At 38.6% G+C, this 14343-nt stretch overlaps 1 protein-coding gene across 2 annotated transcripts in view; it reads left to right on the top strand.

The window, feature by feature from the left end:
• Positions 1 to 14343, top strand: part of gabra6b (gamma-aminobutyric acid type A receptor subunit alpha6b) — a 39193-nt gene that overhangs the window by 13532 nt on the left and 11318 nt on the right. Inside the window, exons 1-8 of one of the 2 annotated variants that reach the window (XM_086177389.1) lie at positions 3976 to 4291; positions 4454 to 4572; positions 5227 to 5294; positions 6219 to 6439; positions 7032 to 7114; positions 7605 to 7748; positions 7898 to 8050; positions 11053 to 11330. In XM_086177389.1, coding sequence (XP_086033515.1) covers positions 4257 to 4291; positions 4454 to 4572; positions 5227 to 5294; positions 6219 to 6439; positions 7032 to 7114; positions 7605 to 7748; positions 7898 to 8050; positions 11053 to 11330 — 1101 coding nt within the window. In that variant the 5' untranslated portion in view covers positions 3976 to 4256. Of the gene's footprint in view, positions 1 to 3975; positions 4292 to 4453; positions 4573 to 5226; positions 5295 to 6218; positions 6440 to 7031; positions 7115 to 7604; positions 7749 to 7897; positions 8051 to 11052; positions 11331 to 14343 lie in introns of those variants that run through there. The other variant, XM_086177388.1, reaches the window with a different exon arrangement.

Here is a 14343-nt window from a genome sequence, read left to right as displayed (position 1 = left end):
ACTAAAATAGGACACCCAAACAAGGGAAGGATTGCTGTTATGCAAGATGGAGGAAGAATGAATCGTGCAGAGCTCAGTTGTCAGCATTAGCTGCTCCTGATCTCTGTTTCCAGTGTAAAAAGTCTAGCTGGTTGTAGACACCCACAATACATCAATACTTTCCTTGACTTTAGTCACAATGGCTAACTAACATATCTCAAGAATGCAAAGAAAGATCATAACGTGGTGAAAATAGGTACTGTTAGGATTTTCAGTTTTCAGGCTGATTTTTTTTTCTTCTCTGTTTTGTGAAAGTGAACATAGTTCTTTTGTTTATTAAGCAAGTACAGGTGAAGCTCAAGCTCGATGAAGCAACAAAAAAACAAACAAATGTAATGTAAGCAAAACTAAGTATTAATTCAGCCATTCAGTCATTATATTTTCCACTTATCCTGCACAAAAGGGAGCTTATCCCAGCAGTGATTACCCAAGAGGCAGGGTTCACTCTAGACTGGTCATCAGTCAATCTCAGGGCCACATATAGACAAAAAAACATTCACTCACTCATTCACAGAACTGGGCAATATGGGTTTTCCAATGAACCTGGTGTGTTTTTGGATTGTTGGAGGAAAACAGAGAACCCTGAGGAAACCCACACAGACGGGAGAACATTCAAACTTAACCGACAGCTCTCCCCCTCTCAGAATTTTACCAGCGACCTTCTTGCTTTGAGGTAGAATCAATAACTGTGAAGCCAATCTGCTCTCCAATGCCAAATTGATGCCTGGTCTTTCAAGTGATATCTACAATCAAATGTTAATAATATATTTCATAATTCATATAAAGACTTGTTCATTTTTATATCAAAACACAGGCAAAAGCTGGCTCCTTATGAGAGAAGATGCGAGTCGGGGGAACGGCTAAATCAATGACCAGAAATCCCTCATCTTTCTATTCTCGTATACTTTGTAAAGAATATTCTAGAAATACACACACGTGCGGATACACACACATTCCACCACGCATCCTGAGCTTCTCCTACTGTAAGTGGTTGCCATAGATACCACGCTGTGAGGCTCAAGAAGTACAGTGGGTCCATCTCACATGGGAGATGTGATATATTTATAGAATCACTGCGGTGTGGTCAGAAATGAGTTTAGACAATCCACTTTTGGGGATCATAGGAAAACTCTCCTCATGGCATGAGGGCAAGATCTATGTGTGTGTGTGTGTGTGTGTGTGTGTGTGTGCGCGCATTTATGGTCTGGTTTGTCAGAAGTGACTGAGGACAGATTTTGTACCGTTCTCAGGAAATAAAAACAAGGTAAATAAAAGAACAGGAATCACCTGGCTGTGAGACATGTTGTTGACTGTAGCGCTGCCATTAGCTCCTTTTCTCGCAAAATGTCAATGACTTTTGAAAAGTTCATTTCAATGATCCCCCAGGATTCACACACTTCTCCTTCAAGGAATGTGATATGGGTTACGGGCAACTCAAGAGTACTACAGAGTCCATATCATGACATATTTAATTAAGTCCTATTTTGTTGAAAATGGAGCTAATTAAACTCCTATGGAAGGCTTTTGTTCTTCATCAAAACACATTGACTTATGAAAGAATGTCCCCTTATCTTTCCAAAGTAATTGCGCTTCCCAAATTGACATAATTGAATTGCCCGTGCAGTGTGTGAGGTGTATTATTCTCACTGAAGAAGGCATACTTCCCTGCAATCCATCACAATCACTGTGCTTTTTTCATCTTGATTCACAACTTATATCTAATCAGTCCTTCAGCAATGATATTTTTAGAAATGATTGTCGATCACATATAATGACCGCACATTATTTATAATTTTTCACTTAAGATGTGCTTTGTTAAAACTAAAAACCAATTACAGGAAAGGCACAGCTTATTCAAGATAGTCGGAAAGGTGCTGGCTATCGGGAGGACAATCAATGTGACTGGCAAAAAAAAAAAAAAAAAAAAAAAAAAAAAGATTTGGAAGAGGTAGATTATTTTCATTTGTAATAAAACTAAGGAATAATGAGTTGTTCACGCAATGACATCCAAAGAACCTAATTTCACCAGTATCGCTGAGGGAATTTTATGCAGCACAGCTGATATTTGGCTGCCTGGCAGAGCGATCCTGCCGGATAGACACGTGAAGTCAGGAAGACAAGCGTCACATTTTAATTGCTGTCACTGAGTCTGTCAGTCAGATTCAACGCAAGAAGGTTTATTAATTCAGAGAAACATTTTGCTTGTCACCAAACTAAACTAAAGTGCAAATAATCTAGTTATCCAGATGGTATATTTAATTTGCTGGTAGGCTTGTATCCAAGTGATGATGATCATCATACTGACAAGACATATTAACATTTCCATGCATTTCCCGAATTCTGATTATCTTAAACTCAAAAAAGTGTCTGGAAACTCATGCATTATAGAGCTTATGTGTTGCGTTGATTGAGTGGATTGAGTGTATACAGTATATGCAGTGGGTGGGTGCCTGGAAAGAGATTAACAGTGTCGGAATGGGTGTTCCCTGTGCATGATACCTAAAGCTACCAGCTACCGATGTGGATTATGGAATAATGCCCTCCTCTGACGTGTGAGCGTGCGTATGTGCGTTATAGATGTGTGCCATTGTTTGATTGCTGTGCGCAAATCCGATAAACATCAAGCACTTCAGTGAAAAAATAGCATTCATGTCTCATCCACCTTCAAAATGAAAGCAGTTTGACCAAACTTTTATATTATTTAAACCAAACATTTTAGCATAAAGTAAATATTTCCAGTGAAGCCGCAGATGAATTGTTCCACTTGCCAAGTACAAATCAGCAATATGCAGTTTTCTTTAAAGGGTCTAATTCTGCAAACACTTGATCTCCAATGATCTATTGTTGTTGGCAAATTATTTAAATCACATTTCAAGATCATTATATAACTTGTGTTTTGAGTAAGGAGACCAGAGTTGAAGGATTATGTTGCATAATCAGTCTTCACATTTTAATGCTGTCAGAAGAATATCTTATATTTTCATCCTCAATATAAATTATTAATAAAAATGATGATGATACCACTTATAATGAAAAAGTAATGAAGTAAAGTATTCTGGCACTCTGATCAATGATGGCACGAATCGGCACTAACACTTGCTGGAGTTAGAACATCAGTAAATATTTGATTTAAATAAAAGAAAAAAAAAACATTCTTGATTTCTCTGCTCCAGGGTCACTTTAGATATGAGCTTATTCTTTGCGTGCGTAGTGATAAGCTTAAAGTTGGAATAGCAGACAAAATGTCCCCATTCAAAACACAAACGATGACCTAATGCAAATCTCACCGATAAACCACGTGACACAATCGTGGCCGTGAAACCCACGCGTGTTTGCACGACCTGAACTTATACGAGGATGGTGTGAAATCACGCGATATCTCCACTTGTCTTGTCTTTTCTGTAAAAAAAAAAAAAGAAAAACAAAAAAAAAAAAAGATTGGCTCCTCCGAGCGCAAAATCTTGGTTTAGATTTCGAAGTCGCTCTAAATGTGTCCACCACCCACTCCACTTAAACACCCAGGCGCTCTGTGAATCACGGTGCGTGAAAGCATCCCAATGCGTAATAACGCGCTGAGGCACGCTTAAGTGCGGGGAGTAAAACGCAAAAACAAAAGGTGGGGGGTTGATGGTGTCATGTAACCTATTACCCCTCATACAGAAAGGTCACCAGGTGTACTGTCCACTGATCTGAGAGCGACGATAACCGCGTTTCCCCGCACTCCCCCTCCCGCACCGCCCTTCCTCCTCATGCGTTTCCACTGATCCATTATTTCCAACAAATATGTCGTCATATTCGACAAAGAATAAATAAGTGTCCAAAAGGCACTCAAGAATTTACAACAATATATCTAGTAAATTCCAACACCCCCTTCCCACCCCCACCCTCCACTGCCCCCTCCTCCTCCTCCTCTTCACTCTTTAGAAACTCTTCAGCTTTTTTTTTTTTTCTCCCCTAACTGAGCGTTTCGGGCTGAGTCGGGCGCAACCGCACTGGAGTGGGAAGTCCGGCCGCGCAGGACTGGCGCGGCGATCCACGCACCGCTCGCAACTAAAAAAAAAAAAAAAAAAAAAAAAGGAAAAAAAGAAAAAAAAAACAAAGGGGGACCGTTTGAAAAAGGAAAGGCAGAAAACTAAGCATGCTTTTTAAATGACGGGATGCGTCGATTCCAAAAAAGTTGACCTGGGAATTCCTTAGTTGCGGGGCGTTTTCGAGGCATGGCTTTCCTTTTTACTTGCTTTTTCCTGTCTTGGTGAGTACGCATTTAACTCAAACCTCTGCGCGCTCACGGACTTTTATCTATTTTTATTTTTTTATTCCACGGTATCCACGGGCTGTGTAAACATATTTTCAATTGATTCACATGACTGTTGAAAAGGAGGCTTTAATATTTGCATGTGTTCCCGATTGACAGTGTCAGCAGTGCTTGGGGAAATCAGCACAGTGAGACCAGCATTTATCTGGATAACATCACTCGTATTTTGGATAGATTACTGGATGGCTATGACAACAGGCTCCGACCCGGATTTGGCGGTAAGCATATATATATATATTTTAATATTACCCTTTAACATGACTGGATATTTGCTTTCTTTTTGAGAAAACCAAGTTTTATTTAGTTGTTATTTCTCCTTCCCTTCAGCGGTGATTTATTGTTGCACTTCCAAAATCTTGTATTCAATCGAGACAGAATGCTGAGAAACTGCAAAACTGAGTTTCAGAGTCAAGATCCATCCGTGCGTGTTCGCGTGTGTTCATTGCTTGGTGACACTCGAAACTCGTTTGCGGGCTCACTATGCATTGTGTGTGTGTGTGAGTGTGTGTCTGTGTGTATGTGGGTATGTGCGTGCATGCACGCATATATGCACTCCATGGATGAGCCCATGGATACATGCAAATATAGCAATGATAACATAAAAATGTGTGTCTCAAATTAAATGAAATATATGAAACTACTGTTCATATATGTATCTCTGTATAGATATGTACAGCATGTATGTATGTATGTAAAAGACAGATAGATAGATAGATAGATAGATAGATAGATAGATAGATAGATAGATAGATAGATAGATAGATAGATAGATAGATAGATAGATAGATAGATAGATAGATAGATAGATAGATCGGAAGTTTTACTCCATATAAAAACAACTATTAATTGTTTTCGCTCTTATTCTTCTTTAGGTCCTGTTACTGAGGTCAAAACGGATATCTTTGTTACCAGCTTTGGACCTGTGTCAGATGTTGAGATGGTACGTGAAACCAGCCAGACACGTTTCACGTCCTGCTAAGAAAATAGCTCTTTTTGTAGAAACCCAGGCGATAGAACCGTTTTCCTCGTCACTCGAGTCATGGCTCTCCGAGCCTTCATTATTCCAGTGCCAGCGTTTGGGCAGGATGTCATTAGTGCAGCTTAGGATTTTAATCTGGTTGACAATCCCTGGTTAGAGAGAGAGAGCGCAAGAGAGAGGGGAGAGAGATGTGGCTGATGTTGGGATGGGATAGGCCAGCTACTCCTGACATGGGATAGGATGAGCCCTATATGTCTGTTGTCCTTTATACCGTTTCATAGCATCTAAAGCCTGCCATGTGATATGCTGGTGGCAGTTCTATTTGGAGACATGTAAACAGTGCTTCTGCACAGAGAGGCTGTCCATTTGATCTAAAAGCATCCATGACGCCCATCGAAGAGCTAACGCTGGCTCTCTTGGTACTAAATTGCATTCATCTTAGATGTGTAATTTATCAATTTGTAAAGTTATCAAAAAATGAGTAAATAAAAAAAATATATATATTTGTAGGTCTATATAATACTGGATTTGTCATTATTTTTGAAATTTTTTGAGGTGTATATATTTTGAAGCAATCAAATTCAGACAATATTTGAAAATAATATATATTCTATCATTAATGTGAACGCAAATTCAAAGCATCCACATTCTGTATAATGGCACCACCATGGAAGAGTCTTGAATGAATAATAAATAAATAAAGGAATGCAAAAACACACGTTGCCAGTATCCTGTCCAGCAGGCTACAATGAAACCATGGCTCACCATCCATCTGCCATTCTCTCCAGGGTTAGTAGAGTAGCAGCAGGAGCAGACGTAGCATCATCAGCACGACTGATCGAGGAGCTAAATAAACGTGTAACCTACATTGTTACGCCCATCCAGGAATATACCATGGATGTGTTCTTCCGTCAGACGTGGATTGATGAACGGTTGAAATTCGAGGGCCCCATTGAGATCCTGCGGCTCAACAATCTGATGGTCAGCAAGATCTGGACCCCAGACACTTTTTTCCGGAATGGCAAAAGGTCGATTTCTCACAACATGACCACCCCAAACAAGCTGTTTCGCATCATGCAGAACGGAACTATCCTCTACACCATGAGGTAACAGTGCTGGACAGAGACTTCCGAAGCCGGCCAAGACCGGAATAGAGTACAGGCCTGGAAAGCAAATCAAACAAACGAGCGTCCAAGAATAAGCACAGACATAAAAAAAGACGAGTGTCTCTCCAAAACAAAACATGTGCCATCTGAAATCAGACTTGGGAAGCAATTCAAACAAACATTACTCCAGCTTCTCCCAAAACAAAATATGTAGAATGAAAAAAAAAAAGAAAATAAAATCCCCTGAAGTTACTGATGGCACTGAAACAGATTTTTTTATTATTATTATTTAAATAGCAAGAATAAATTAAATAAAACATCTAAGTTTTATCCCTCAGTTTGTTAGTTATTTTATACCTCCATCAACCTGAGTGGTCAGTAACCACTGTAAGAAGTAAGGTTATATGGTTTTCTGAGTAAATAAGTTAGGATATATGGCCCAAATATAGCACAAAATCAATGGCACGTACTTGGACTGTGATTACCTGTCCCATTTACATTGTTTTGTTTTGTGATTGTATTGAATGAATCCAAAACTGGTACATCAAAATTTGAGTCAAAAATATATTTCAACCGCTGTCCATTCTTACAGATTAACAATAAACGCCGAGTGCCCCATGCGTCTGATGAACTTCCCAATGGATGGCCATGCCTGCCCACTCAAGTTTGGGAGTTGTGAGTTTGTTTTTGTTTAAGCCTCTCTAGTCTGACAGATGGTGTCATTTTCAAGTGATCGCTATTCCTGGTAGGAACTGGCAGGATGGCTTCTGGGATTTCAAGCTGTAATGTCCAATATGCTATATATTTGTGTGAAAATATGTCTTAAACCCAGGGTCTACCAAGTGTGATGGAAGATCAAATCTGTGAGAGTTTAAATTTTAAAGTGAACATGATCTGAATCGTCAAGCGTGATTCTTTTATGCTGCCACTGCTATGTGAGTCTGTGTGTGAATGGGTGATTTTGATCAAGTGTAAAGCGCTTTGAGACTGCAAGGTGTGAAACTGCTATACAAGTTCAGACCATTTAGCAGTAAACAGCCGTACATTAAACCTCGTGCATTAGCCTTTGAACAATTCATTTGCCTTTGTCGTTTGAGATAAGCAACTTCTTTTTATCAGTTTTAGAAACATGACTGAAACACAGCTCTTCATCCATTTCTTCTAGATGCTTACCCCATCAGTGAAATTGTGTACACTTGGAAGAAAGGTCCTCTCTCTTCTGTTGAGGTGCCACAGGAATCATCCAGTCTCTTGCAGTACGACCTCATTGGGCAGACTGTGTCAAGTGAACGGTTAAAATCCAATACAGGTGAGCTGAAGCATTTTGTAAGTTTGCGATGAGTTACAAGAAAGCATTATCCCACAAGTATCAGGATTTCCTGGAGGCTGATTATGTACATAAAATGATGATGTGCCGCCAGTAGAAAACAAACATGTCATTGGTGTCTCCCCTCTCAGGTGAATATGTCATCATGACTGTCCACTTTCATCTGCAGAGGAAAATGGGCTTTTTTCTGATTCAGACATACATTCCCTGTATTATGACTGTAATCCTGGCCCAAGTCTCCTTCTGGATCAATAAGGAATCAGTTCCCGCTCGGACCGTGTTCGGTAAGATTTCTTCCAACTCCATTCAAGTGATGTGCCAAATTGGTTTCGAAGCAGAAGATTGCAGGTGGTTTCCATGAGGAGAGCAATATAAACTGAAGGCAAGGTTCTGGGGTTGAAAGTTATGTTCAGGATAAGAAATTCTTACCAGTATTAGATTGGATCTTTGAAAATCTATCACACCTAAATAGGCACTATGCTAAAAACAAACAGTTAATGATAATTATAACAACATGCATAAAGTGACAATCACAATTCACCTAGGTTGTTGGGAAAACACCTTGTTTTCTCCAGTCTTTCATCTCGTAAAACATTTGAAATGGGAGAAGTATCCAAAAGTCAAACAGAAATTCTCTGGATTTATTGACTTGCCACTCATTTTTTGACCCCCTGCAAGTCTAATTTTATAAACTTTGAGTGATTGTACTTTTCAACATTTGTTACATACTCAAATGACAAGCGGTCTTCAATGCAAACCTTTTTTCGCAGGAGGGCAAAGACAAACACATGCTTTAACTTTTAATCATTATCTGAGCGCCTCATCCACTGTGGTTGAGCTGAATTAATTGGGAATAAATGTCCTCTCTGAAATTGGTCATGCAAGGCCTGAGAGGGGGAGGATGTTTACTTGGCCCGCTTCTGAGCACTCACAGGTTCCGCTTGCTCACATTACATTACGCTACAGTTGTCACCAAGCTCTCGCCTCAGGAGGAGAAAGGATGACAGACACTGAGGAAAGACAGAGAGGGAGAGAGACTGGAAGGGGGGAGCAAAGTAAAGAAATTGTGTGTGAAAGTGTAAATATTCATATCCTTTTTTTATTGGTTATTTAAGTCCACAAATGTTGGATCCCAGTAAGCCCAAGCTGTCGTTTTTTGACTCTATAGTCTGCTCTTGCATTTGGGATTGAGACAAAGCTGTAACAACTCTTCTTCAGAGCATAGATTATTATCTTAATCACTGTAAACACAGAAGTTAAGTCCCCACATAAACATACATCTGTGACATATCATTAACTCAACTTCACCTGCTTTCTCTATTTCAGTTAATGATTGATTTTTGCTAAACACACAAAAAAAAACAAAAAAAACAAACAAATGAACAACATCAATAGAAACTATGTTGTTGTTTTTTTTAAGTTTTAGCATGTTTCTTTATTTAAGTTTTGGTTGAACTCAGTGTTTGCTGAGCATTATACATTGTGTCTGGAATGAGTGCAGTGAGGATATAAGAGGAGAGGAGAGGAGGTAAGAGATGAGGAAAGGAGAGAAGAGAAGAGAAGAGAAGAGAAGAGAAGAGAAGAGAAGAGAAGAGAAGAGAAGAGAAGAGAAGAGAAGAGAAGAGAGGAGAAGAGAAGAGAAGGGAAGAGAGAGAACAGTGGAGAGGAGAGGAGCTGCAAAATGAGTGTGCTCCACACTGGCAGTACATTAAGCCATAGTATGTTGTGTGCTGGATTGTCAAGAACCTCTAAAAGCTTAAAGTCCCTTGAGCACAAGTCTCACAGACTTAATTGAGTGGCCTAATTTGTACCTTGCTTTTCCTATAAAAGTCCATAATTGCCCCAAGCATTGCATTTCTATCCTGTCTTTTTACTTCATCCCCCTCCCTCCCACACACTTACTTTCTTCCTCTCTATTGCCTCTTGCCTTTGCTTCCTACCCTGACGGGCTTCCTTCCCACCCCTTTGCCATCCATATAACTTGTCCTTGAGCTTGAGACTGCCAGCACTGATTAACCATCGGTGGACATTGTTCTGGTTTGAGAATTATTAATTTCCAGTGCTAGAGTGATGTGCTGAAAATGTGTTTTACTGCAGTACATTTAGTAAAAAGCATTGGAATTAATGTGTCTGTAGCCTGTATTTTTCTGAACGCTTTGGCTTGATGACGCTGGAATAGTGTAATTGAGTAGCCACTAAAATATGTGTTCTTTTCAGTATTTGAGTTACTAGTATGTGGACAGTTATATATATTATATGGGCTGATTTATTAAAAAAAAGAAGAGAATGAAATAAAGGGACATATTTGCAATATTAAAAGTCTATTTTAAAAGAAAACAAATATATTATTTTTTCTTAGCTTTGTATTTGTTTGTTTGTCTTGATATTCATTGTTGATTTGGATGTTAAAATATGAACATTTATAATGAGCTACAGCAACACATTTTTGCACTGTTGACACACAATTTGCAGGAATGTTAAGAAATGACAAATGTTGTTTTGCAGAAGTGATTTTCAAAAAGCTAAATGAAGTAATTAGTCAAAAAATAAAGAGATGATAGATATATGGATAGATGGATGAATAAATATTTGAACATTGCTTCCTCATTCTGGTCTTTTTTCTGCTGAAATCAATCATTTATGCTTTTGTTAAGACAGTGTAAAGTATTACAAGTATTACAGGTAGATGTACAATTAGAACATGATACAATGCTCAACATTGGGCCTCATTTACAGTAAAAGCAGAAAACAAAACCAAACAAAAAATGCTAAAGTTCTGGCTGTTGTCTTTGCAATGTTTTGACTCTTTGGACATGGCCTTTTATCCCACTCTTAAGTTGAATAAAGATGATTTGATTCAAAATTGCTGTTGTAACCACTGCTGGCTTACAGCAGCAATAATAAAGGCTTTGTCATACAAGACTATGTCACGCATAACAGTTCTGAATTACATTCCCAAATGCCTGTCAACTCACTGCACCAAAATGTAACCTGTTTACCACGCCATGAGGACACATTTATCTGAACTCTGTGCTTATTTGACCATTATTTCACTTATTCTACTGGATGACGGCACCTCGGTGCCATCATATCAGATTTTTGTTGTTCCTAGTACGGGACAAATGTGAATATTTAATGTGGTCTGGGCAGCCCTGCCAAAGACAGCCTACCCCACAGGAAACCTGCTCTGGTTGTTTAACATAGTAGAATAAAGAAGATGTAATTGACTTTGTAAAAATATTAAGTTAGGGAAAACTCTTAATCTGTGCCTCTTCCCTGTATGCAGGTATCACGACAGTCTTGACCATGACAACACTCAGCATCAGTGCCCGCCACTCCCTCCCCAAAGTCTCTTATGCCACAGCGATGGATTGGTTCATCGCCGTTTGCTTCGCCTTTGTCTTCTCTGCCCTAATTGAGTTTGCGGCTGTCAACTACTTCTCCACCCTGCAGGCCAACAGGGAGCTACGGAAGGCGGCAGCCATGAAGGCGGCGGCTCAAGAGGCAGCAGCTGCAGCTGCAACTCCAGCTACAGCCACCGGAAATGATGGAGATGCATCAACAGTAAGTCCAACTTGGTGTTTCACACTTGACAAATATCTTCTAATTGAAGTAGTAAACTTGAAGTTTTGTGTGTTACTTATTTTAAGAACCTTGAATTGTCTGATGTTAGAGATATCTTATTACATTTTTTTGTTCATTAGAATTATATGTAGATCTACTATGTCAGTCCAGTTGGCATCTCTAATCCATATATTATACTGCATGTTGTGATGACTTCAAGGCAATCTATTGTGTTTTTTGGTTAAATGAAACTGATCACGGCTGGACATGGTTGACAATATCATTTGCATAGTCAGCTTGTGCTCAAATGGTTTATTTGTCTGTTTTTGGTTCCCTCTTGGCCCCTAATACATGCAGGCATTGCTGAATAGAGATTCCCTCAATGTTGTCCCTCAAAGTAATTGTAAAATTATGCTAATAGTTTGAAGCCCTGCACTTGAATTGTTACTGTCTCTCTTACCCAATCTTGTGGTTGGAACTGGCTGCCACTCTCTGTTATCCTTTGCATGATAATTGGCATAGATAATGGATGACTAAACCCCATCAAGAGTTTATGGCATCAAAGTGTTAAAAAGTTGTGGTGTCGAATATTTTTCTAAGGGGAAAAGTTGCTGGATACACTGAATATGACCTCTGGACTTTTCAGATGCAATATATCATCATCTAATATAGTAGTGCTATCAAACATCAAATGATATAATGAGTGATGTCTAGATTCTCTATTTATGGTTAGACTATGTTTTATGCTGTCACAATGACCCTGACCTTTGAGTGGCAACATCTAATGAGTTCATCCTTTAGTCTTAACAAAAGTTCTTGACAAAAGTGGAGGGATTTCCTTGAGATACCACAGAGTAATTACTCCACAAGATATGATAGATGCACAAAATATGTTATAAAGTCATCATGCCTCTGACCTTTGACTAACCAAAAATGCAAATTTAATTAACTGGCTTAGGGGCAGTTGTGGCTCAATTGGTAGAGCAGGCACCCCTTTAATCATAAACTCGGGAGTTCAATTCGTGGCCCCTCCTGTATGCATGCTGCAGTACCCTTGTGCGCAATCCTGAACCCCAAGTTGTTCTGATGTCCTGGTTATCACTTTGAAAGGCAGCTCTGCTATCTTTTGTGTGAGAGCGAATGGGTGAATGCTTTTGTAAAGCGCTTTGAAACCGCAAGGTGTGAAAGGTGGTATATAAGAGGAGACCATTTTACAACACATCCCCTAAAGCTCACTATTAGATGGGATATGTTTATGTAATCTATCTTTTCTCCCCTAAATAAATGTTTTCCTGTTAAAGAAAGTAAAACTACTTTAGTCCACAGTTAGGTGTATGAAACAAAGATATGTTCTTCTGTAGTCATAACATTTCATTGTATTTTTACTTTTTTACATTTTTTTTTAGTGTACAAGTGAATTTGCGTTTTCATAGAACTTGAATATATACAATTAGAGACAATGTGTATATAACTTAAGTATACACATTACATTATACAATATGGTGGGATTAAATCAAAGCTAAAAAGTAACGCCACATATACTCTGTTGAAAATGACTGTTAAAAATGAATGCCACCAAACACAGATTGGCAAAACTGTCAGCTGTTTGCAGCCTAAAATAAATAAATGAATAAATTAGAAAGAGCAAAAGAAAAAGAAGATTCCATAATAATATTTCACACGCCACATGATAACTTCTGAGGTGATATCATTGATGAAGTTAATTTACTTGGTTACTGATTTTGGTTGAATCTTTTTCACTATTTCAGATTGCAGAAACATGCAAGTCTTATTTAATTTAAATTAAATAATATACTCTCTTTAGTCCGAAGCCTTCTCACGTAATCCATATAGCTGGTGCACAAGAAACAGGGACTTTATTGTTTACTTAAGTCACATGTTTATTTCATTCATTAAAATATATGCATGTAATTTTATATTTTTAGTATCTTGTGAATAGATGCAAGATGCTCACCTTAAAATGTCTCCATCTAGAGCATTATACCTTTGTATAGTATTGATCTCAAGTGATTTCATGTTTTAAATACAGCATCTTTATTTGAAGACTCCCAGTTTGATATATTTTAGGCAAATTATTATTGATTTTTTTTTTGTTTGTTTCTTTTGTCCACTGGCCTATCTATCTATCTATCTATCTATCTATCTATCTATCTATCTATCTATCTATCTATCTATCTATCTATCTATCTATCTATCTATCTATCTATCTATCTATCTATCTATCTATCTATCTATCTATCATATAGTATACATTATACATCATATATATACTGTATCTATCATCCTTCCTTTTTGTATTCCTGTCTTGCCCTGTTACTCTATGATAACCACAGACAGTGACATGAGGGGACAGCCAGTGGCTCTCTGAATGATGTTGCTACAGATTATGTAAGAGCCATAGATTAAGGGAATATCCAGCAGATCACTGCAGGCTCACAAGAAAGAGGGCAGTCACCACACTGATGCAGGGTGGGGGCTGAGAAAGCCGGCATAGTCCACCCCTGTGGAGCAAGATGGAGAGATGTATGTGATGGGTCAGCGTGGTTTGTTTCGCTGTTGTGGGTGTGAGAGTTGCTCTGAGAGAAAGACAGAGTGGGAGGGATGCATCATCGAAAATGACTGCTTTCACCAAATATGTAGGAGTGAAGACTACATTACAAAGTGGAGAGGAAAAAAGACAATAGTGTATCACAGGGAATAGAGGTAGCCATTCTCTAATCACAATTTAAAAAAAAAAAATCTGACCTGTTATTACTGTTAGGTAGAGTCATACATATGAAGGAAAGGACAACACAAGACCTGTGGTTCCTTTCATGAATCAAATATACTATGCTTAGCATTAAGGAAAGATTTTTTTCTCTGCTTGGGTATTGTCTCTTGTGTGTGAGTAGGTGGTGCATTATGGAAATTAGCAGAAAAATAAAACATCAGTGGGAGGAAAAACAGAGAGGTGTGGGTCGAAGGAAGGAGCCTTTATTTTCCCGCAGAACAA

This window comes from Fistularia commersonii, chromosome 29 (genome assembly GCF_037954325.1).
Source record: "Fistularia commersonii isolate RoL2024-O1a breed Wild chromosome 29, RoL_Fcom_v1.0, whole genome shotgun sequence".
In the NCBI taxonomy this organism is placed as follows: domain Eukaryota; kingdom Metazoa; phylum Chordata; class Actinopteri; order Syngnathiformes; family Fistulariidae; genus Fistularia; species Fistularia commersonii.
The sequence above is the reverse complement of the archived record's forward strand: the minus strand, read 5'-3'. Positions and strand labels throughout refer to the sequence as shown.